Below are 25,641 nucleotides of genomic sequence, written 5' to 3' on the forward strand. Positions count from 1 at the left end.
GTGAGGGAGGAGGATTGAGGAGCAGCAGTGGTGTGGGAGAATGCAGCCATCCTCCTGACCACGTGGAGGACATGGGTGACATGCTCCTGGCACAGATGGCCAAACTGGCTCCAAGGTGAGAAGTGTGTGCTGGCTGCATGCCGGAAGTGTGAAACCTGATGGTCTTGTGTGTGCTGGCTACATGCCGGAAGTGTGAAACCTGATGGTCTTGTGTGTGCTGGCTGCATGCCGGAAGTGTGAAACCTGATGGTCTTGGGTGTGCTGGCTACATGCCGGAAGTGTGAAACCTGATGGTCTTGTGTGGCCTTGCTGGTAATCTCATCTCAGTTAGGTTTGCTTCTTCCATTTAGCTCTCCTCAAGGGTAAGATGGTGATGGAGCCACTGTGGGTAACACAGCCCTCTCAGGTTATGGTAGCAAGAAAGGGAAGGGTCTGGCAGAGCCAGGCGGGCGGTGTCTCCTTGAAGAAAAGAAATTTCAAAAACCACTTCGGATTCAGAGGGTGCACTCCAGAAAACAGCTCTGAGCCAGTCTGCCTCTAGATTGCAGTGTTCCTGGTAACACAGAAAGAGAGAGCTCATGAGAGGCTCTGAAGTGAACAGAGCATGGCCTATAGGAAAGACCATATATTTGCAAGGGAAAGAGAGACCTACCCTCTAATCTCAGGAGAACCCCCCTCAGGGACAGGCCAGCACTTTCCCGACGAAGGTGCCTGGGAGAAGTGAGCAGGGCTTCTCCTTTTCCTATTTGTGGGTATCCCTCTGCAGAGGTGGCTTTCTGCATGTTGTCCTTTGAGAAAAGATACTCTGCACAGTTTTCAGACACATGGAGCTTGTGTGACAGGTGCTGTGTCTTCACACTAAAACCACCATCCCACCCCACCCCCATTTTTCAAGACAAGGTTTCTCTGTGTAGCTTTGGAGCCTGACCTAGAACTCTCTTTGTAGACCACGCTGGCCTCAAACTTACAGAGATGTGCCTGCCTCTGGCTCCTGAGTGCTAGGATTAAAGGCAGGTGCCACTGCCACCCGGCTTAAAACCATCCTTTCTAAAAGTGTCGGGGATCCAGAGCTTGAATGAGTACTGAGCTAGCAAACCAGGTGGCCAAATACCTGATAGTGACCAGCAGGGGTTTGTTTTGAGGATGAAAGAGATGGAGAGAGACGTTTGAAGCTGACAGATACTTGTACTTTTCAGACTAAAGGAGCATAGGAAGACAGAGTAGAGCTTGGAGCTTGAGATTACAATGCCTGTGACAGGTCTAGAGTGTTTCCAGAGAGATGACTTGTAAGCATTGGAAGGGAACCTGTTTACTGACGGCATGCCTAGCTCACTAAGAGGGAGTTTAGTCTGCTGATGCTAAGAGCCCCCAGGTCAGGAGTGCTAAGGGTTTTATCTGCTAGTTAAAAGTTAGGTAAGATACAAGTACCGTAGCACTGCCACGGTGTGTAGAGCAAGCAAGTTGCTGTTAGGGGACTCCTTCCTGAGAAGCTTGAGGGCATGGTGGGTAGTTACTAGCCCTACAGATGTTCTCAAGGAGATAGGGAGGTAAGCTTACAACTAACTGAGCAAATGCTTATCCATATCATTGGTAACTGAGTGCTACCACTCAAGGTGAGTTATGTAACAGATCTCTGTGGGTTCTCCCATCCAGCTCAGCTGACTTTTTTTTTTCTTTTTGTTTATTTGTTTGTTTGTTTGTTTTGTTTTTTCCAGACAGGGTTTCTCTGTGTAGCTTTGTGCCTTTCCTGGAGCTCACTCTGTAGCCCAGGCTGGCCTCGAACTCACAGAGATCCACCTGGCTCTGCCTCCCGAGTGCTGGGATTAAAGGTGTGCGCTACCACCGCCCGGTTTAGCTGAACTTTTTATTAATGACTAAAGGGTGACTATGTATACTCAAGTATGTAGACACTGGCCAGAAACTGGATCTTAAGATTGCTGAAGATCTTGAGACGCCAGTATAGAACAGGATGAAACTAAATGCAGATAACTTGAGTATCTAACCTTATAAATTACAGAATGAGGGAGTAAAGTAAATAACTTGGTGGTTATTGTTTTGCACCAGCTGAGGGCCCAAGGAATACAGACACAAATTATTAGAGACAAATTTTACAGAAGCCAGAGATTCAGAATTGTGAATAAAATCTGCCATTTCAACATTATACTAGATAAAACATTTAAAAGCAGTGCCAAACAAGCACAAACCACATGCTCTCTGCAGTGATACATTTTTAAGGGTCTTCTGACTTTCTATGACTTTCTTTATACTGCTCATTCCTTGACCCAGAGAGGTAAAGCATAATAGTAACAGTGACTACTAAGTGAAATAGTTACTGAGTACGGTTATAACTAGACTATAATTACCCCTGTTCAGAGTCTTACCTTCTTTGTGAGAAAACTGAACCTGGGAATGGTAGTAGCCAGACAGTGGGTGCAGAGGCCAGACAGTGTGGTGGCAGCCTCAGAGTGACCACAGGTGAATGACATCAGGAGCAGTCCATTGTCTCACTTTCAGGTAAATACTCCTTTCCACATTATTTCCAGGTGTGCTTAGACAAACAGGTGACTTTTAGAAAGTGATTAGGGACTCAGATCCCTGTCACTCAAGGAGTGGCTAAAGGAATGGAGACCTGCCATGAGACGCTTGTATTTGAAGTGGGGTCTTCTAGAAAGTAGATGAAACCCAGTCTGTCTGCTCCAGCAGTTTATGACAATAACGCAGGGACAAGTTGAACTCTAGCTCAGAGAACTCTATGACCCTGTGACCTCGAAGGGGTGAACTGCACAGGTAGAACTGAGTTCCATGTCCTTGGACATAGTCAATCATTAAGTGGGACCTAGGGCCATCTTACTTGCCAAGGCTCTGTGAAAATAAGCACCCCTTCTGGGAGGTAGCAGTAGTCTTTCAGGAGCTCCAGGATCATCTCTGTCACCTGCTTCCTGGAGTTAAGGGACGCTTTGTGGTTTAGCCCATCTTAAAAGTTGGCTGCTCTCTCTTCTCTGCTAGACATCAGACACAATCCACACACCCTTTTCCCCAAGTTGTTTTGGGGACGGATCCTTTCTTTGGGTTTTGGTTTGGTTTTGTTTTTGTTTTTTTTTTTGTTTTTTTTTGTTTTTTTTTTTTAAAGACAGGGTTTCTCTGAAACAGTCCTGGCTGTCCTGGAACTCATTCTGTAGACCAGGCTGGCCTCGAACTCACAGAGATCCAACTGCATCTGCCTCCCAAGTGCTGGGATTAAAGGCGTGCGCCACCACCCACTGTCTACCTCAGGTTAGACCAAGTTTTCTAAGTCACTGACTCCACGCTGACTACAAGTCCTTTTCCCTTCACTTTTGCTACCACCTAATCTTACCCCAATTTAAGGTTCCTTCCTTGTCCAGGAGATGGAGATACTGCCAGGACCCTGTCTCTTCCTTTCACCTGTAATATTAGCCAGCTCTTAGCAAGTACTCATTTCCAACAAATCCTCTGCCATCCCAGGCCCTGGACATCTTCACAGAAGGCTTTCATGCTGTTATACGTAAGGTCCAACTCCTGCCTTAGCTGCCTAAAGTACCCCCTTCGGTCCCATCTACCCTGACACCATAGAAATTTGTTTCCCAGATTGACCACAGTCTGAGTTCCCAGATGATAACATGTGGGTAGAGAGATGTTGAGGATCTCCCTTTCTGCCATGTGTCCCTTTTGTCAATCTCTTGCTCCTCTTTACACCATAGACCTTTGCATCTTAGAGCAAATACTTTGTACTGACCTGTTCTGAAACTCCAGGCTGGGTTGAGCGTCAGCACCTCTTAGATGCCCTCTCCATTAGTCTTCTGTAGACTGTGACCAGAGAGCAGTGGGCTCTGGCTGCACTTACTCAAATTGTCCACAGGAATTGTTCAGCCACAAAAAAGAAATGGCACTCACTGTGTACAGACACATTATTCTCTTACTACCCCCACCCACCCACTCATCCATCCATCATCCAGTTTCTGAGTGCCTGCCTTGTTTTAGGTATTGTTTTGAGGTCTGGGGATTCAGCAGTGGCTCATATATTTAAGCCCTGTCCTTGTGGTACCAAGCATGGTAGCAGGCTAAGGGGAAGAGAATGCTCTTTGACAGGCAGGCTTGGATGTTTTCTCCGTTAATACCTCCCTTTGACGTCATTGTGTTCCTCTCTGCGTTGCAGTCATTGGCACTTGCTAAAGTGCTGACCACACTACCACTTCCCTTTTTGCCTATGACAGAAGAGTTGGTGGTGCCTGCCAAGTGGAGGTCCTGTATGAAAAGTCAGGCTGAGCAGCAGATGTGTACTGAAGGTTTCTATAAAGTGACTACTGCATCTCCAAAAATGCTGGAACTGAATTCTTTTTTATTTTACCTGTTTAATTCTCATGGGAGACTTGGGGAAAATGACCAAAGTTTCCTGAACATCCTTATTTAAGTGAGGGAATTCAGCACAAACCCTATCCAGCAGTTTGAGTAGCTATAAATCTTTGGGGTGGGGTTAGAAGCCTTCTTAAAAAGCATACTGTGAAGAACATTTAATGTCACGCTTTCTCAGACATGTCTTCTGATTTTCCTGGTTCGTTCATTGATTTATTTAATAATACTAAGCCCTTGCTATTACTGGGTAGTGTTTAGGTGCCAGAAACTCAAAGCTTGTAAAAATTAGCGTGATTCTTGTGTTTATGGAAGTGACAGTCTAATGAAATGGGGCGGGCTTTACTAAATAACCCCACAAACAAATGTAGAGTCACATCTATGACCAGTCAGCAAAGGTTTTCTGAGGAAGGGATGTCAAGTCAGAGTTCGGGATCAGGAGCAGACTATTGGACAGACACACAGAAAGCCTCTGTGAAGGGAGGTTATCAGGAGGTGAGCGGCAGATCAGTTCTCTTCAGATATCTCCACAAAGGAACTCAAGCTGGAGTGCTGTCCATGTGCTCGAGCCAGCTCCAGAGAGCCGAAATGAGGTGTCTGACCCAGGGATACCAAGGTTGTATCATGGCTAACTTCATGGTCCTGAGTAAAATTCGAAATGAAATATTAAATACTGTCTGCTAATATTTAACATCTGTTTATCAGGCAATTTGGCACAGAATATTTTAGAATTCTCTTTCCTAGGAAAACATTAATGGAGAACATCTATAAAAATACGTCTTTTTCTTTTTCTAGGATCTACTCACAAGACATAAATTGCTCAGTGCAGAATTTTTGGAACAGCATTATGATAGAGTAAGTATGTGAAATATTTTAAATAACATCTCTAAGTTTTTTAACAGAAATTAACTGAAGATTTAAGGTAGGTTTTGTATCAGAATATTTGACTCTACGGTGTTTGTAAATGGTAATTACTGCTTTACTGAAACAACGTGGAGTACTGCTAAGTCTTGATTCATACACTGCCCCTTGCGTCTTTTCTTATTTTAGAAGATAAAACAGTCATTTTTGCTCCTGAATGATAATCTAGTTAAGATGCAAAGAGAATTTAGTCTGACTTTTTTTCACTTTTTCTTCCTTTTCCATCAGTTGCTCCCTACAAACAGAAAGAGGCAGCAGCTGATGGATTTGAGCAGCGCTGGCCTGAGTTGGCAGGACAGCAGCTTTGCTCCTGCCTCCCTGGGTAATCCTTGTGGCCATGGCCAAGGCACTTACTGCTGGGGGGCTTAGAGATCCTCCTCGTTCATAAAGTGGGGACATTGCTTCCAGCTCTGTGCGTGTCGGTCAGGCGCAGCACCAGTGACCTCCAGAGAGCTGTCGGTGATCCCAGGTGCTTGGACGACTTACTGTCTGTCCTTCAGTCACACCGCTGCTCCAGGGCTACAGTGCCTTCCTCTGGAGGGCGTCTCGCTGTGTGTGCCACAGTAGTTCCCAGAGCTGATGGGCACATTTAGAGGCTTCGAATACCTGTCCTCTTAAACCTCTTGTCTGTCCCGTAAGACTCGCCTTAGTTTTTTAATTCTCCTAGTAGTTTAAATCTTTGCTGTTTTAAATGTTGTTGATGGTTCATCATTTGCTTTCCTAGTCCACTCCATCATAAGGTCTTTAGAGACAGAACCTGTGCTTCCTCGTGTGTTCCTTCTGCTTCTCTCCCCTCCCAGCAGCATCATGGCATGTGGCTAAGCAAGCAGCCTCATAAGTGGCTGAAACATTGACAGCACTTTATTTCTGCCATGAGTGTTTGGACATGGGTGTTTCCTTTTGTGTGTGTCTGGTGTGAGGCAACAGCCTTCATTGCATTGGGGCCTTACAGGCTTTAACACAGTGGTTCTCAACCTGTGAGCTGCCACATGTCCTGCATATCAGATATTTACATTGTGATCCCTAACAGTGGGAAAATTATAGTTCTGAAATAACAACAAAATAATGTTATGGTTGGGGTCACCACAACATGAGGAACTGTATTAAAGGGTCACAGCATTAGGAAGGTGGAGAACACTGCTCTACCATCAAACTGCCTGAGTCTGGCTTCAAGTGCTAGTAAGACCAAAGGTCACTCTCTGTGACCTCTTTAACCACAGAATAGCAACTGCCTACTAATAGTGTGTGGCCTTCTGATGCTAAAGCTCACAGAGATAATGCTAGAACATTATAAGCAGTTAGTAATTGGTACCTTTTTTACTACATGTTACTATCTTAATTTAAAACCTCCCACACATAGACTACTTTATTTAAAGAAACTTCTATAGGTGATGAAGTCTGTTTTAATGTTGAAGTAAAATAGTTTCCTATGTATTATTAGTGGATGTGACATCAGCCTGTGAGATTTTAGAAAGACGTATGTGAGATAACTAGCAGAAATGTGTGAAGTACAGTCAGATCTGAGGGAGAAGGAATTGAAGTCCTAACAAAAAGTACATGCTCCTAAAATCCTGACCACTTAGGTTTTTTTTTTAATGACTAAAGCATGGGGAGAGCAATTAATTAAAAGACCAAAAGATATGTACTGGTTGCTCCGAATTTTCTGTTGACATTCTTGAAGGGGACTCAGATTGCCTGGCATGGGTTGGCTTTAATGGCTCCTACCCTGGTGACATGTTCTTGTTAGTGTTGCCACTTTGAAGACCTGGTGGGCTCTTGTCAGCTCTGGTTTACAGCTTTGCACTCTCCAGTTTCTCAAGCAATGACTTTTTTGTGTTTCTTCCAGGATATCTTTTCCTCTGCCCATTTCTAAGCAGTGCTGCTCTGTTCACATTGGAACCCAGTTCTCACCTTCCCTGACCTCTGCTTAACACACTGCTGGGTTTCTCCTCAACCTTATACCTTGAAAGAACAGCGTCATTTTTCTCTCTGTTGTTTAGATGAATTGAGTCCCTGTATATAAAATAAATAGGAATTTTCTAGTTTAACACAAAGCAATGAGTATGGAAACTGAGAAGGAGTTAGTGCTTTATGCAGATGATTTAGGGTGCAGAGGAGGACTTTGTCAGAGCAGTCTCTGGATCCTGCTAGACCCTGGAGGGACCAGTCCCAGGAGCTCCCTGCATAGAGGAGCGGCACAGAGGAAGGAAGGTTTGACACCATTGTCAGTGAGAGAGCACAGGCCTTTGTTGATGTTCAGAGTCGGCCCTGAACTTTATAATGTTATCGCTCCTCCTTTTCCTTAACCTTGATGTATGTTTTCTGGTCTCAGTTTTTCAGTGAATATGAGAAGCTACTTCATTCAGAAAATTATGTGACAAAGAGACAGTCACTGAAGGTATGTCTGATTCTCTTTCTTGTGTCATTTGTTTCTCTTCGTTGTGTATTTGCAACTTGAATTTGGAGAATTGGGGACATGCTGATGTTGGTTGTAGACCTTTAGGAGAAAATACATTTGTGATTTGGGAGTAGTCAGGACTTTTGCAGAGTTTGGGGTTTATTAGTAGTCTATATGGGGTAAATGCCCACAAGCTTGTGGTTTATTAGTAGTCTATATGGGGTAAATGCCCACATGTAAGATAGAGACATCAAAAGGGAGTGTAACAGGAGATGGAGGAGGATTTTATCTCCTAACAGTGCAGTATTTTAGATTCTGAAATATTTTTATAGGGATTGAAGTTTTTATTGGGCTGGGCAGTGATGGCATGCACCTTTAATCCCAGCACTCTGGAGTCAGAGGCAGGTGGATCTCTCTGAGTTCCAGGACAGCCAGAGCTACATAGTGAAACCCTGTCTCAAAAAAACCCCAAGAAAAGAAATTTTTGTTGATTTTGGTTTCATTTTGGTTTTGAGACAGAGTCTTGCTATATAGCTAAAATTGAGCTTGAATCCTTCTGTCTAAGCCTCCCAGTGAAATGACAAGCGTGGACCTGTAGCTGAAGTTTTCTCCAGTCCTGCCTGGCCTGCGGTCAGGACAAATCTCTCTCACCCGCCAGTCCCACAGCTGCTCAGACCCAACCGAATAAACACACAGAGACTTATATTGCTTACAAACTGTGTGGCCATGGCAGGACTTGTTATCTAGTTCTTCTATCTTAAATTAACCCATTTCTATTAATCTGTACTTTGCCACGTGGCTCGTGGCTTACTGGTACTTTACATCCTGCTCCTCATCGTGGCGGCTGGCAGCATCTCCTCCTCTCCGCCTTCTTGTTACCCCAATTCTCCTCTCTGCTAGTCCCGCCTATACTTCCTGCCTGGCTACTGGCCAGTCAGTGTTTTATTTATCAATCAATCATAGCAATACATTCACAAAATAGAGAACATCCCACAACATGGACCATCATGCCTTGCAGAAACATATTTTTAAATGGATTCATGCCAACTAGATAAAGCATTCTGGGCGTACACCACATGTGGTATAGACTTGGCAGTGAGGGTTGGGGGCCAGCATGTGAATAGTGAAACTGAAATGCATAGCTTTGCTTGCTTTTATCAACACAGGATATGGACAATTCCATTTGAACCTTAATCCTGCTAAATGTAAGAGTGAATCGTTGGCAGACTGAGGAGTTGGGAATACAGCTCAGGGGCAGTGCTTGCTGTGCAAGCATGAGGACTAGAGTCAGACCCCAGCACCCACGTGAGTGCGGGGCGGCCACGGCAGTCAGCCTGTGTGCTCGGGTGGTGGAGACGGGAACCCAGGGTCAAGCTGGCGAGCTAAACCAAATCAACTCTAGGTTTGAGTAAGACATTCTGCCTCAATACGGCAAGTGGAAAAGTGCCTAAGGAAGACACAAGTATTGGTCTTTGCCCCCCCACACGCACACGCACACGCACACACACTCCCATATACCCATCTATCCATATACAGCCACATGTGTGTGCCTATCTATCCATATACAGCCACACGTGTGTGCCTACACACATCAGCATGTTTGTGAACCACACACATGCAGCTGGCAAACTACGGCCTAGAGTCCAGACTCAGCCAACTGATTGACTTTTGTAAATAAAGTTTTATAGGAACACAGACATTTACTTATACATCATCTTTGGCTGTTTGAACTGTATCAACAGATGTGAGTGGTTGTCACAGATCATACGGCCTACCAAGTTTAAAATGCGTGTTGTCTGACTTTATAGGACAGCTGCAGGCCTCTGTACGTCTTATGGTGGTTATTAAATATGTCGCAACACATCCATTTGTCAGGAAGTTAGTTCTACAGGAACTGGAGGTGGAATTCCAAGGATTTCGAATCTCATTTAAATGTTTACTGGATGTATTTTAAATTCCACTTTGCTCAGAATTCCTTAAAAGTACCTGATTTTGTATTGATGAGACACTATTCCTTCCCTGTGGGCAGCAACTTTATATCCCTGGGTAAAACTTCATTTTCAGTGTCCAAAGCCTTTGAGTTCTCAGTCATCTTGTTTGAGATAACTAAACTGCAGCTTGTCTTGATTCAGAATGCCTGTAGCTTCTGTGATAGATAGCGAATGCAATGAAAGCCACATCCGGAACACCCACTGTGAGTCTTCATAGAATGCAGGCAGGCCGCTAACTACCTTGAAGATTAGTGATTATAGGACTCAGAGTGATATGAAGCCTGAAGTTTTTTTTTTTTTTGTTTTTTTTTAAGATTTATTATGTATACAGTATTCTGTCTGCATGTATCCCTGCAGGCCAGAAGAGGGAGCCAGATCTCATTACAGATGGTTGTGAGCCACCATGTGGTTGCTGGGAATTGAACTCAGGACCTCTGGAAGAACAGCCAGTGTTCTTAACCTCTGAGCCATCTCTCCAGCCCCCAGCCTGAAGTTTTTAATTATAGAAATTATTATATTGCTGGTACAAGCCTTTAATCCCAGCACTCAGGATGCAGAGGCAGGTGAATCTCTTGAGTTCAAGGCCAGCCTGGTCTACAGAGTGAGTTCTTGGACAAGAATTATCACACGGTTATGTGGGGGATGGGGCACGTGTGGAGGTCAGAGGACATGTTAGGGAGTCAGTTCTCTCCTTCTACCACATGGGTCCTGGGGATCAAACTCAGGCTGTCAGCCTTGATATGAAGCACCTTTACCCACTGAGCCATCTTGTCGGCCTGAGTTTTATCAATTCTTTATGAATCTTAAGTAGCATAGATTTGTTTTCCTGACCAACAGACTCGGGGATGGGGATATGAATACAGGTGCTGGAGGGGAGGCCAAAAGAAAATGTGAAATCCCCCAGCAGCTTTGGTTACAGGACAGCATGAAAGCAGCCCACGTGGGTGATAGGAACCTCTGCAAGAGCATCAAGTATTCTTAACCACTGAGCCATGTCTCCAGCACCACAGTTTTTGAGTCTTGGTTTTTGGTGTTTGTTTTTTGTATGATGAGAAACTGTTTACCTAGAGGTCAGTTGTTAGGAAATGTCAAATATCTAGAGCTCATCTGGGAACCAGGTGGTTGCTAAAAAAGCAGCTGCCATCAGGCACAGTTCTGTGCTTATGTTCCCCATATGATCACACTTGAGTGTCTCACTGCATTCTCCAGAGGTCAGTACCATCCCGACCTCATTGTATACATAGTGAAGATAACGTACAAAGAAGGCAAGTAACACTCCAGGTTACATGTCTGAACCCAGGCAGGCTGGCACAGGACATGCTTTACTCTCCGTCTCTGTCCACGAAGATGATGCTGATGCCTGCTCCTAGCAGGGTTCACAGCTGGCACACTGAGCACACTGGGCCTCAGCTTGAGCTCAGCATGAGAACACATGGAGGAAGATCTCAACTGAGCAGTAGCCATTCGCATGCTGTGAGTTTATATGGTCTATGGAGGACGCACTGGAACAGGCAGAGATGGTCTCAGCTCGCTGCTGTAGTTCCTTAACAGTCAGGATTGTTGAGGAGCCTCTGCTGGACATACAGCTTTGTGAGGCAGGTGTGAGAAAATGAAAACTTTAGCATGTGTTTATGCAGACATCACCCTTCATCTTGGAAAGCCCTGCTAAATATAATTTAAAACGTGTGGGGGAGAGGGGCTTAGTTAAGATTAATGAACAGAAATTCCTAGTATCCTTTGTTCTGACCACTTTCTTGGGTAGTGTTTATTGTGTTGTTCATTTTTGTTTTTTATTTTTGCTGTTTCTTGAAACCTGTCTCTAGTCTCGTGATTACTATAAAATGGGCTGTTTAATTTTTTATTTGCTTTAAGGCTTACTAATTTAATAAATGTGTTCTCAGCTTCTTGGTGAACTGCTGTTAGATAGACACAACTTCACGATTATGACGAAATACATCAGTAAACCCGAGAACCTCAAATTAATGATGAACCTCCTCCGAGACAAGAGCCGAAACATCCAGTTTGAGGCCTTTCACGTGTTCAAGGTGGGCTACGCTGCCAAACAGTGCTCTCCTTCAAAGCTGTGCATCACAATTCCTAAAGGACTGCCTGATTACCGTGACCAGTGTGGTACTCAGTTCAGTGTCTAGACAGAAGCTGGGACCTGGAAATGGGCGGGCTGTTTGGACTGGAGACTAGGAAAGCAGAGTGGAGGGGGCAGGAAACAGCTTGCACAGAAGGTTGTTCAGAGAAGTGTTTCCCTTGCTGCCTTCCTCCCCCATCCACCCCTTCTGAAGCTGGCCTCCCATTCACAGGCTATCTGCAGCTGATTGAGGACAAATGCAAAGCCAAAAGTATGGTGTAATGCTTTGGGGTGGAAGGGGTGTCCTCTTAAGATCTAATCTAACGTCTTGTGCCCAGAAATAATTTATTTGATTTTAAAATCAAAGCCAGTATTTAGTCCTAACTATGTTTCAAAGTTGGCAGAATGAGCTTGGCAGTCTTTGTGCTAAAACATGTAATCATTATTATTTCTCTGTATCATTTAAAAATAAGCTCTTCTAAAGCAAAAACCAATTACCTGCCCAGGTAAGGTTTCTATCTGCCCAGGAGCTTGCTTCTCTGAATGCCTCTCTGACAGACATGGTTTTCTCTTACGCAGGTGTTTGTGGCCAACCCCAACAAGACACAGCCCATCCTAGACATCCTCCTCAAGAACCAGACCAAACTCATTGAGTTCCTCAGCAAGTTCCAGAACGACAGAACGGAGGATGAGCAGTTCAATGATGAGAAGACCTATTTAGTCAAACAGATCAGGGATTTGAAGAGACCAGCTCAGCAAGAAGCCTAATTTCAATAAACACCTTCAGTATCCCATCCAACTTGAGCACTTGCTGTTAGCTACTCAGCATCAGGCACTCTTATCGATTCATGAGGAACATTACTGCTAATCTGCTGTTAAGTGAACGGTTTTCATTTTACCTTTTTGTTTTTCAGTCCAGGTTGGAGAACGTAGCTGCTGCTGCTTGCACATTAGAGCGCACGTGGCCTTTCCCCTGATCTCTGTGTCATTTCAGAACTCACAGACTCCATTTGCTCCAGGAGTTCTGAACATGGCTGGGTTCATGAAGGTAGATGTATGATGAAAGCGACATCAGCTGACACCTGTACATCAGCACTGCTCTTTGCAGATCTCTGCAGTATGGCATGGGTACACCTGGCATCCCAGAACCACATCATCCACCGAAGGAACATGGCGTGGACAGAGATTTTTGGAGATGAGAGGGGAACTGTATCCAGTGTGAGCTTTGGGGAACATAAAGTTGACGTGCAAATAAATTGATACTGAAACTTAGCAACTTCTCAAGTGTGGAGCTTCATAAGGTCATAAGGAAAGTGTATATATGCTTTTCACAGCTTTCTAGAACTTTTTGACATTTGATTTTCTTGAGACTCGTGAACCTGGATGTGTTGAAAGGAATTTTCAACAGTAGAGCTAGCAGCGACATCTACGTTTCATTTCAACACTGCTTACAGGTTTCTTTTGTATATAATTCTTAGAATGCTCATTTCTTTTAAATCGTTTAATTTGTACAGCAGAGGAATGTTATTGTAGTAGTCTGTAACTATTACCTGAGTTTTGCAAAAAAAAAAAAAAAACAAACAATGCTCATATGTAATTGAATACTTGAGATCACATGGAAATGCTGATTTTACCATTTAAGGATCACAGCACTAAAAGAAAAAGAACCAGTGGGGCGGGCGCTGTTGGCAGGCGGAACTACAGACCTGGAACTCGGTCCACTACATGGACTTGCAGAATATTGGCCTTATTCATTTAAAATGAGTCCTAAGATTGCCATATCTATGAATGATACAGATTATGCTAATAATGCTGATTCTTTGTGGGGTTGGGGGGCCTATGTAGAGCACCCTTTCTTTCTTAGAGTAAGTAATATCCAGTACAGTAGTCGTGAAACTGAATAATTAAAACTTTGGCTTCTCTTAGGAAAAGAAGAGCCCTAGTCCTAGGTGTCCTCTGGGGAGATTGATGGTTTTTAATGTCCTTTTCCTTAATGCTGCAAATTATCAGTATTTATAAAGCAACTGATTTTGCACCACTTTTTGTGACTGTGACCACAGCAGAACAATATCTCCTAGACTCTATCTACATAAAGTGACTAGAATGGTGTCTCAGTGACACACAGATCACAACTAACAACTTAAAATCAGAGTTTGCCCGATCCAGTGCAGCATGGCTGTAGCTGACTAAACAATTGACATCATTATTCTTTGCTAGCCTCTCTTACTAACTGATTCATTGACCAGTAAAAGGAGCCTCCCAGCTGGGGTCTTAGCAGGTTTTAAGGTTTCCTTCAAGGAACACAAGTCAGAAAAACCACTCCAGAAGGTATAGGTGTGTTGTATTTCATTTAGATGGCAGTCTACAGTGAAGAGTTTCCAAGGCGCTCTCCACCAGGGTGTGTGTGTGAGAGGGAGAGGAGAGGGAGAATTCATGTTCGCTGGCAGAAGTAGGGAAAGCATTAGTCTCCTGGACAAAGAGATCCTCAGCAGGAGGCAGACCCAGCTGAGCTGACCCAGTCCTTGCCCTCCAGTGCTGTGAATTAGAATTTAGTGTGACAGCAGTCCTTACACCAAGTGGAAGGGGTATCTCCTTGCTGGCTAGCTCTTAGAACTTCAGGCAGAAAAGAGTGTCCACTTGGGCAAACATAAAGTAGTGCTAGAGTCCTGGTGTGCAAGATGAAGTGCGGTGTGTCAAAGAAATGTGTGTTACTAATGTATCGGAAGCTGGAGGCAGAGAAGACTTCTGGATTGTTTTTAAAACAGAACAATGTGAAAACATTTAAAATTGAAAAGTTGCATTTGACGTGTGATCATTTACTAGGTTCCTATTACCAAAACGATTCTCCTGGGTGTGGTTTCTTTGGTGTTATAAAGGGTTAATTTTACTTAAGGCAGTTACTTAATGTAATTTTTTTTAAAACCCTTTAAAAAAAAGTGGGAGATGTATACAATTGTTAATGACATGGAAGTGTTTCCTTTCTCCTGAGGAAAAGTGAATTTCTTATCAGAATATCTGGCTGGCCCTGTAATTTAAATTAAAATAAAATTTTGGAGAAACTGCCTTGTGATGTCCTTTAGACAGTCACATTATGTCACTGTGGAGAGTCCCATCAAGAGACACAAGCACACATTTTGTTAAAGACTGGACAGGAAACGTTAAGTCGCACTCTTTGCCTACTCAAGAGCTAATGCACCCACCATGCGGTTTCCTGGCTTGCCCCTCTACAGCATGATGTTCATGTCACATCACCCTTCCTTGTCTGTCTGTCTCTCTCTGTCTCTGTCTCTCTCTGTCTCTGTCTCTCTGTCGCACACACACACACACACACACACACACACACACGGGCTGCAGGTTGACCAGGCACCCTCTGCTGCTTACCTCCATCCTAGCCTGAAAGAACTAGAAGAGCTCATAATCATGGAAGCCCCAAGGGCTGCAGTGTTCCATAGTCACCCCACAGATGCCAGTGAGGTCCTTTAGAGGAAGAGGACAGCCTGATAAACTGCCTCTCCTGACCATTGGGAACGAGTTATTCTCCCGTGAGACATTGATACCCGAAGCCCACTGCCTCCCCAAAATTCAACTGCTAGAAAGACAGACCTCGGAAGTGTCTGAACACATTCCTCTTCCTACCATGTGTGACCATCAGTTTTCTCCTAAGGTTTCTTCTTCCCCACATACCTTCACTGTTTTGCTAAGGCCTGGAAGGTCTGGGCCTCCTCAGATGTCTCCTTGCCTTCACACTGCCTGGAGGGGCCAGGTGATTGCACAAAGCTGTAACAGTTGTTTGTGACACATCACCCACAGTGACCTCAGAAACTTAAATGTCTGATTTTCCTTTGTGCCTGTCCTGGAGAGGCCAGTCACACACAACACGCACGCGCGCACACACACACACACACACACACACACCCCAGGTTCCTAGACAAGAGATTATGTCCTCTGCAGTTAATTTTCTTTCTGCAGTGGAAGTGCCTTTTTTGTTGGTGTCTGCAGACACCACACAGGCGGCAGGTTGTATAATTTTGGCTGATCAAAATTAAAACTTAGCAATAGCTTGTTACCACCTGCATCTCGTTGGTCCCCGGAGCTGATGCATGGGGTAGGAGTGGAATGGATACTGTGTAGTGGCTGGGACTTCCTTTCAGTTGAGATGCCAAGATGAAGTGACCAGTGAGTGGCAAGCCCTTGGAAACTCCCGGGTGCCCTTCTCCAGCAGTTCCTTGGCTGGGTTTAGTCCGTGGACAGGGCTGGACACCAACCTGTCCAGGACCATCGGTACCTTGTACTTGCCCTGTATTGTGATGGCCACAGGGCCCTCCTCTGAACCCAAGTATAGGAGTGACTGTACCCAGCAGCTGCCCTAGCTGCCTTAGTGATGGTGACAGCTGTGGCTGGTGGGAAAAGAAAGACCCAGTGCTTTTCAACCTCAGAAGTGTTCACCTGCCTCTGGAGTTTGAAGCCCGAACATCCACCATGGTAGCCAGCTTTGATTCACTCTGATCCAAGCAGAGCTGCTTTCACACTTGAAACCCACTGGAGGGCAGTGTAGCTCCTTGGTTTAGTGCTTTACCTAGGCATTGACTGAAAAGACCCAGAAGCCTGGGGGTGTCCTGTGCTGGGCAGCCTGGAGCTTCCTGGTTGAACAGCATTTTCAATCAAGAGAGAGTAGACAGGATTATAGAAACGTGGGTGTGGAGGAAGCAAGCCCTGAGTGAATGTGTGTTGTTGACATGGGCTTCACAGTGGTTCAAGCCTCCACATAGTTCTTTGGTTTTTAGAGTCTGAGTGGCAAACCCTGAAAGCCCTCCTCATTTCCCAAGCATGTTGGGGCAATGCAGAGGGAACCAACAGCCAGCGTTCCTGTGGGCTACACGTGGACATACTCCTGTAGAGCACACTAGTGGCTGAGGACAAGTAGACAACATCTGAGACTGGACGTGCTCTCCTCTCTGAATGTCTCATGGCACCCACACTAAGAGGCTAGCCTGGGCTGCTATGATTCTGGGATTGGTCCCCACAGACCAGGACCTGCTGGTTGTGGAGACAGGATACCCCCTATGCCCTACTCCCCACACCTAGAAGACAAAGTTCCAGGGACTGAAGAACAGCAGGGGAAACATCCCAGGCCTTGATACCCTAGGAGGCTTATGAAAAGCCATGGTTTCTCTTATGTGCATCTAAATAATAGCCCCCAGAGTCCCTGGGATCCTTGTAGAGGAGGAGGCAACCGTAGGTGTGAGGGCGGGCTATCTGGGTGGCAGTTGGCTCTTCATGGGCCCCATGGGCACAAAAGGGTGTATCTGTAGAGCTCCTCCAGTTCACTCCCTCTATTCCCCATGGAAGATGTGGAATTTTGACCCAGACTTAAAGTTGTGAGGGTTTTAAGAGCTGTCTCACTGTCAGGATCTGTCAGTTTAAATCTGGCTGTGGTTGTGAAAACATGAGACAAAATGTCAACTTCACCTGGGAGCAAAAGTGAAGAGCCATGGCAGAACAGGTTTCCCACTCTAACCAGCATGCCTACTTCATTTCTGCTCCCCGCTGCGGGCCTTCCTTGCCACATGACTGTTCAAGATGGGGAGAAGGGTAAGAGCCAACTCTTGGGCTTTCTAGAGGGGCTGAGGAGAGTGCCATGCAGTAGGAAAACCCAGTGTGTGTGTGTGTGGGGGGGGGAGTCTATGTTCCTCAGTGCCCTTGAATATTCCCCAACTTTGATTCATCCTCTGGTTACAGAGATAAAACGAATCCCGCTGGGTCTGACACTGGCTTTTAATCCCAGCACTTGGGAGGCAGAGGCAGGTGGATCTCTTGTGAGTTCAAGGCCAGCCTGGTCTACAGAGTGAGTCCCTGGCAAACCAAGACTACATCGTGAGTTTCCATCTCAAACAACAAAACAAAAAAGCCAGTCCCTTTACTGGCCATTTGTGATGGCTTTGTTATCACTGCGACATGTACTGTTGACTGAACACCGACACCTGCCACTCATGGTGTCAAATGCTAAGACAGCATGTGCAGTGGTTCATTGCGTCTCCCCGGGGCCCAGAGACAGATGTCCCCAGGTAAGTGGGGACAGCACCATGCTGGAATGACTGCACCCAAGAAGCTCCGGATTCTGCCTCTCTTCCAAGCACTGTTCAGAAGGTTTGAGGCCCTGGTCTTGAGCTAACAAGAGGAACCCAAGCAACATCTGTCTGTTCACCCAGTGAAAGTGGAGGCAAAGGGAGCCAAATGAATTCCCATGATGGCAGAGGCTTTCACCCGAATGCCTCACCTGGTGAAGGAATGCTTTATCTGAGCATAGGGAAGTTGAGGAAGACAGGGAAAAATCAGCTGGGCTCTGGGGAGCAGAGTGGGTTTATATGACAGGTTAGAGTCTGGAAGAATAGAATGTTAGAATAGACACTTGGCCCAGAAACAGCCTCCTCCACATTTTACCAAGAAAGTAGCGGTCAGGCGGTAGAAGGAAGTGCAGATCCTGGACATTCTTGGCTGTTCGTTTTGTTTGTTTGGGGTCTTGCTGTGTCATCCAGGCTGGCCGCAACTTTTGTCATCCTCCAGCCTCCGCCTCCCAGATACTGGGATTACAAATGTATGCCACCACATCCAGTTTGGAATCCAGAACTTTCCTGAGGTGAGCAGATCCTACCATCCCGCCAGAATCAGATCCAAAGGTGAACCAAGAAGAGGTAAAATGGCAAATGGTCAACTCCAGGTTCAACTAGAATACAAGGTTGGAGCTCTGCAGACTGCATATCAGGCACCGGGCACAGTTACAGCTATGGCCAAGTCGAGATGATCGAATTCTAACCTGAAGGTCGGTTCCCAGTCACCCATATATAACAACCCTGTTATTCAGCGCATCCAAGACACTCAATGGACTCTCAGATAGGTCAGTGCAGAGGTCCCGAGAGCAGGCCTGCAACTGTGTCAGAGCTGCAAATAGGAGAGACGAGAGCCAGAGGCACCTGCCTGTGATCTCAACATTCAGGAGGCTGAGGCTGGAGAGTGGAGAGGCTTCCAGATCTGACTGCAGGGCTAAATAGTGAGACACTGTCTCAACACAAAAAGTAAAAATAAAAAACAACAAAAAAGTTTCAGGGCAACAAGGATACAACTGTTTCTCTCAGAGGGATAGGAGCCAGAGGAGGTAAAATAGCAATAGTAGTAATAATAATAATAATAATAATAATAATAATAATAATAATAATAATGTGCCTAGAGTGCTAAAGCTCAAAGCAAAGAGAGCAATCAACCAGGAGTTCTATGCCCAGGAACCAGTGAGATAGCTCAGCCAGTGAAGGCAGCTGAGTTTGATCCTTGGTACACAGGGTGGAAGGAGGAACTGATCACGTGTGCACAGGCAAATAAATGGAATTGAAAACGATTTAAAAGTAAAGGTGAAATGAGGACATTTCGAATTAATAGTGACTACTGCTCAGAAGAAATAAATACTAGAGAGAAATTTTAGGCTGAAGAAAGAGAAACAGATGTTAATGAAATGACTGGAAGGAGAGCTCCAGCCAAGGTGAATATGTGGGTTTTTCTGGCTTTTGTTGTTTTTGTTTTTTGAGACAGGGTTTCTCTGTGTAATGGTCCTGGATGTCCTGGAACTCACTTTGTAGACCAGATCTGCCTGCCTCTGCCTCCTAAGTGCTGGGATTAAAGGTGTGCGCCACCACCGCCCGGCAAATATGTAGGTTTTGAAATAGATAAATATGCTTTTCCTCTGACTTCCAAAAGAAACAAGTGGTGTGCTGCAGTGTTTTGTTAACACACAGGCTTAGTGTCTAGGGCTTCGCAGCACACAGGGAAGAGGGGCAGAGCTGACTTACGGTGGAGCAAAGGTTCATATTTCCACCCAAGAGAGTTAGCATCCAACTTCAGTACATTGTAAAAGGCGTACTGATATCTAGAGTAATCACTTTTTTAAAAAGCTGTTTAAAAATCAAGAGTTAAAATGACACTAAAAACATTGAAAACAGACGGGTGGTGTTGGCACACGCCTTTAATCCCAGCACTCTGGGAGACAGAGCCAGGCGTATCTCTGTGAGTTAGAGGCCAGCCTGATCTACAAAGTGAGATCCAGGACAGGCTCCAAAGTTACACAGAGAAACCCTGTCTCGAAGAAACAAACAAAACAAAACAAAACAAAACAAAACAACAACAACAAAAAAAACATTGAAAACAGAAGATGCTTCTAATGAGAAAGGGGTTGCAGGAGAATCGAGCTATACGGTCTCTCAACAGCAAATACCAATAACAGTGTTAAAGTGTGCCCCAGCTGAAAGGCATGACCAATAAGCCAGATGTGGCAATGATATTCTGCCCATAAGGGTCATTCCTCGGGCTGGAGAGATGGCTCAGTGGTTAAGAGTACTGGCTGCTTTTCCAGAGGTCCTGAGTTCAATTCCCAGCAACCACATGGTGGCTCACAACCATCTGTAATGAGATCTGGTGCCCTCTTCTGGCCTGCAGCCATATATGCAGGCAGAACACTGCATACATAATAAATAAATAAATCTTAAAAAAAAAAAAAAAAAAAAGTCATTCCTCAGATCCCAAGACACAAATGATCGAGTTTAAGGCCAATCTGGCCTATGTAACAGTCTCAGACCAGCCCGGGCTATAGAATGAGACCTTATCTAAAAAAAATAACAAAATTTTAAAAGGACAAGCAGGTTGAAGACCAAAGGGCAGAGGAAAGGAAACAAGGAAAGAGTAAAGCAGGAACTCACCGTGGCCTGAAACAGACAAGCACCCAATACACACCTGGGGGAGGGCTCTCTGGGGAGGAAGGGCCTCCATCAGACCGGCTTGACTGAGGGGGCATTTCCTTAGTTGATAGTTGATTAGGAGGGCCAGATTCCAAGAGATCTGCTGAAAAAAACAAAAGCATGAGTCCCCAAATGCCATGTCTTGAGTTTCTGCAGCAGCCTTCTTCAGAAGCACAGGCTTGAGCAGTTCACTGGTCCAACAGCTAATGGACACGTGACTGGAGTGTGCCCAGTCCCTCCAGGGAACACTGTGTGACTGCTGCCTGCTGCCACATGGAGGGGCCTGGAAAGCATTGCATGAAGGGAGAATCTTGATGCCAGAGACTGTGTGTCTCAGCCGGATACCCGTTCATGTGACAGAGCCTGCATCCGGAGGGCAGAACCAGGAATTAGCTACAAACAATGGGAGCAAGTAAGACGTTCTGACCATGAATTTTTAAAATAGTTTCTCAATTCTACAAATTTACTAAAAAGCATCAAGTTAAAACTTTTTAAAAGATTTGACAGACTCATCTGCTTTTACCCATCTATCTCAGTCTGGTAACATTTTTGCATAAAAAGGAAGTTTGTACTTTTTTTCTATTGACTAAATATAATTCATTGAGAAATTAATAATGATAACGTATTTCTTTAGCATAGTGCTGGTAAATTATATTTGGCTGTCGAATCAGCCAGCAAGATGATAGCTGAACACTCCACCACAGCTACTTAACTCAGATGAAAGCCGCTCAAGACTCCATGTCAAGGGCAGCAAAGCAGGACCCAGCTCTATTCTGTGTACGACAGTTGCCCTTTAAATATAAAGGCACAGACAAGGGTGGAGATGGAGATTCAGCAGGTAGGAGCATGCGCTGCTCTTGCAGAGGACTCTGGTCTAGTTCCCAGCACCACAGCAGCTGGAGCTCTAGTTCCAAAGGGTCTGACGTTTTTTGGCACATGTAATGCATATGCATACATGTAGGCATTCTCATGTACACATAAAATACTATATAGACAGATATGTGTAGAAGTTAAAGCAAAGGGCTTAAATAGAATATGCAAACACTAATTACATCTGGTATGCCCAGATGAGCACCCATTAAAACAGACTTAGAACTGTCACCAGAGTTGATCTTCCTTGTTCATTATTGAAAGAGAAAAATTAAGCATTTCACTTACTTCTTCCTTAGAGTTTAATGGGAAGTTGGTGATGTGAAACAAAACCCACTATAAGGCCCCCACCCAGCCCCTCCTGCATCCCTCCCGACATATTCAGGACTTGCTGCCTCAAGACCAAGGTGGAACTGAGCTTCAGGAGTGCTACATGATCTGTGGTGGGCAAGATGAGGCCTCCAGAGGCTCCTGAGAAGACAGAGCATCAGTCACACCCATTCTATTCATCCCTTGTCTCTCCTCCATTAGAGTCCACCACTGTCACTTCACCTGGTGTGGTCTATGTGGAATGCTCTTTGCATCCTGTGGGGCCTGCCAACCTAAGGGAATCTGAAGTAGACACAAGGCCACATAGTTTCTTCAGATGGCCATAATGCTCTGTGTCACACTAATCCCAAAGGTGTAGTCCCACACTGTGGCGGCAGCAGTGCAAAGGGACCTTGGACCAGGTTCTGCTCCTCAGGGACCTTTGGGCATGGTGGAGTTGCTGGGGGTCATAGAGTCTCATTATGCAGGTAGAGACAGATTGGCCACTGGAGTTTCTGCCTTCCTAGGGAAAAGACATCAAATGTTCACAACGTCGATTTTGTGGAAAATGATAAGAAGTCCTTGAGTCAACATCAATGGGGCGGGGTGTGGCTCAGTGGGTGGAGTGTGCTTGCCTGGCGTTTGTGAAAACTAAAACTGGGTGTGGTGATGCCTGCCTGTGATCTCAGTACTTCAGATGGAGGAGGCAGAGGGTCAGAAGTTCAAGGGCATCCTCTGCTACATAGTGACTGTTCTACTTTGGCTTTTGTCCTGTGATAAAACATTGACCAAAAACAACTTGGAGGGACTGGAGAGATGGCTCAGAGGTTAATAGCACTGGCTACTCTTCCAGAGGTCCTGAGTTCAATTCCTATCAACCACATGGTGGCTCACAACCATCAATAATGAGACCTGGTACCCACTTCGGGTGTGCAGGCACACATGCAGGCAGAACACTGTATACATAATAAATAAATAAATCTCTGGGGGAAAAAAAAACAACTTGGAGAAGAAAGACTACAGCTTACAGTCCATCATCAAGAGAAGCCAGAGCAGGAACCTCAAGCAGAAACTGAACCAGCAGAAACTGAGTCCCTGGAGGACTCCTGTCTACTGGCTCGCTTCTCCAGCTGGCTCAGCCACCTTTCTTCAACAGCCCAGATCCAAGTGCCCAAGGACGGCACTCCTTCCTCAATCGTGAACTAAGGAGCTCTGCAGACATGCTCCAGGACGGCACTCCTTCATCACTTATGAATTAAGAAGCTCTGCAGACATGCTCCAGGACAGCACTCCTTCCTCAATCGTGAACTAAGGAGCTCTGCAGACATGCTCCAGGACGGCACTCCTTCCTCAATTGTGAATTAAGAAGCTCTGCAGACATGCTCCAGGACGGCACTCTTTAATCAATCGTGAATTAAGAAGCTCTGCAGACATGCTCCAGGTTGGCACTCCTTCATCAATCGTGAATTAAGAAGCTCTGCAGACATGCTCCAGGTTGGCACTCCTTCCTCAATCGTGAATTAAGACACTCTGCAGACATGCTCCAGGACAGCACTCCTTCATCACTTATGAATTAAGAAGCTCTGCAGACATGCTCCAGGACAGCACTCCTTCATCACTTATGAATTAAGAAGCTCTGCAGACATGCTCCAGGACGGCACTCCTTCCTCAATCGTGAATTAAGAAGCTCTGCAGACATGCTCCAGGTTGGCACTCCTTCATCAATCGTGAACTAAGGAGCTCTGCAGACATGCTCCAGGACGGCACTCCTTCCTCAATCGTGAATTAAGACGCTCTGCAGACATGCTCCAGGTTGGCACTCCTTCATCACTTATGAATTAAGAAGCTCTGCAGACATGCTCCAGGTTGGTACTCCTTCATCAATCGTGAACTAAGGAGCTCTGCAGACATGCTTCAGGTTGGCACTCCTTCATCAATCGTGAATTAAGAAGCTCTGCAGACATGCTCCAGGTTGGCACTCCTTCATCAATCGTGAATTAAGAAGCTCTGCAGACGTGCTCCAGGTTGGCACTCCTTCATCAATCGTGAATTAAGAAGCTCTGCAGACGTGCTCCAGGTTGGCACTCCTTTATCAATCGTGAATTAAGACACTCTGCAGACATGCTCCAGGACGGCACTCCTTCATCACTTATGAATTAAGAAGCTCTGCAGACATGCTCCAGGTTGGCACTCCTTCCTCAATCGTGAATTAAGAAGCTCTGCAGACATGCTCCAGGCCAGTCTAATGGGAGCAACGTCTCAACCGAGACGCCCTCCTCCCAGGGATTAGTCAGCTTTTCTATTGCTGTGATAAAGCACCATGATCAAGGCAGCTTATAGAGGAAAGGATTTATTTTACAGTTCCAGAAGGATAAGAGTCGCCATCGTTGCAGGGAAGCATCCTGGCAGCAGATAGGCATGGCAGCTGGACCAGCAAGCTGAGATCTCACACCTTAAACCACAAACATGAACCAGAGAGCATGAACTGGAAATGGCACATGGCTTTGAAATCAGCGATTTACTTCCTCCAGCAAGGCTGCACTTCCTAAATCCACCACCACCTGCGGACCAAGTGTTCAATATCTGAGCCTGTGGGGACGTTATTATTTAAACCACAGAGTCAGGTACCTCTCCCTCTTTGTGTCAAGTTGACAGAAACAACCAACAACCCTGTCTCAAAACATAAACAACAACAAAAGCTTTAATGGAAACCAGATTCGAGATCAACTTTTAGAGCGCTAGAGAACGCCCGCCCCTTTCAAAAAACAAAACAAAACAAAGTGAGATTATAAAAAGCAACCTTTAGAAAACGCATCTGGAACAGCCTTTGTGGTGTATGGGGCAGGGAAGAGGACCCTTAGGGAAAGGGTGACCTCCAGGGACGCAGCCAAAGCTAGGTGAGGGAGAGTGAGCAGGGATAGAAATCAGAAGGAAGTATTAAGCACGGGGGAGGCCGCTGGGGGAGAGGGGTGCAGCTGGGAGGCCTTGGCGGGGAGAAAGGACAGTGTAGGTGGCAGGAGCTTAGAGCCAGCTGTAAGTGCCAGTTCAAAACTGGACGCCTCCTGGGAGGCGTTTGAAGGGACACGCAAGTCAAAGAGATCCTTAAAACAGTTCAAAAGGCCCCAACCATACAGGAGCCGAGCCGAGCTGACCGATGCCTTCTTATGTAAGGTCTGTGAGGGAGGCTGTGGTGGGGGTGGGCAGCAGCTCCATCAGGAACATCAAGTCCTTTCTGGATTCAAAAAAAAGCAGTGAATGCTCACCAGATACCCAATGGAGAGAGAATTTACCCTTTAATGCTGAAGGAGACTAGTTCCAAAGCAGATGGTAAGATTAACCATGCTGGACACTCCAAGAGCACAAGCCAACATTCTGTCAGGAAAACTCAGATGAAGCATGAGCTGTAACTGAAGCAAGTCTGCTTCCTGTGAGAGAAGACAACTCATGATGAGGGACTGAGAACCCTCGAGCTGCAAGGGACCTTGGTCATTTAAGAAAAGTTACACAGTAGACTAAATAAACACATAAAATAATTTAAAAGTTATGTTTTAAGTTTAAATTAAGGGATCTAGAAAATAAAAATGCCTCTTAACTTGTAAGCCCCACTTGCCCAAGCACAGATAACTTCCTAGAATTCTGGGGGCTGTTGTTCATGTTAGATAACAAGCCCCTGTTTCACTTCTGTAAACAAGTTTGGTTGCCCCAACTGCACAGGATATACTTGATCACACATAGGCAGGAACTACATAGACAGGAAGTACATCAGGATCTATGCTTCTCCCCAACTGGATGAAAGCAGGAAGTAGGTAGTCTTACGGGTTTTGCCTTTATAAGCACCTGGCTAATGTATTTGGCCGCCATTCTCTGGCAATTCTGGGTACAGACCTGGCAAGTGTCCATTGTCTTGACCAGTATTTAATA

At 45.4% G+C, this 25,641-nt stretch overlaps 1 protein-coding gene and 1 long non-coding RNA gene across 4 annotated transcripts in view; one reads left to right on the plus strand and one right to left on the minus strand.

Annotated features, from left to right (window-relative positions):
* Positions 1 to 13,345, plus strand: part of Cab39 (calcium binding protein 39) — a 78,038-nt gene extending 64,693 nt beyond the window's left edge. For all 3 annotated transcript variants that reach the window (XM_059278485.1, XM_059278484.1, XM_059278486.1), the window contains 4 exons: positions 5,164 to 5,223; positions 7,622 to 7,687; positions 11,580 to 11,723; positions 12,341 to 13,345. In XM_059278485.1, coding sequence (XP_059134468.1) covers positions 5,164 to 5,223; positions 7,622 to 7,687; positions 11,580 to 11,723; positions 12,341 to 12,529 — 459 coding nt within the window. In that variant the 3' untranslated portion in view covers positions 12,530 to 13,345. The remainder of the gene's footprint in view (positions 1 to 5,163; positions 5,224 to 7,621; positions 7,688 to 11,579; positions 11,724 to 12,340) is intronic.
* LOC131923449 (uncharacterized) lies at positions 7,361 to 15,531 on the minus strand. The gene is made up of 2 exons (XR_009382619.1): positions 15,446 to 15,531; positions 7,361 to 7,786 (listed from the first exon to the last, which is right to left on the minus strand). It is a non-coding gene; the product is annotated as an uncharacterized LOC131923449 (long non-coding RNA).
* Between the last annotated feature and the right edge of the window lie 10,110 nt (positions 15,532 to 25,641).

This window comes from Peromyscus eremicus, chromosome 13 (assembly GCF_949786415.1).
Source record: "Peromyscus eremicus chromosome 13, PerEre_H2_v1, whole genome shotgun sequence".
Classification (NCBI taxonomy): Eukaryota; Metazoa; Chordata; class Mammalia; order Rodentia; family Cricetidae; genus Peromyscus; species Peromyscus eremicus.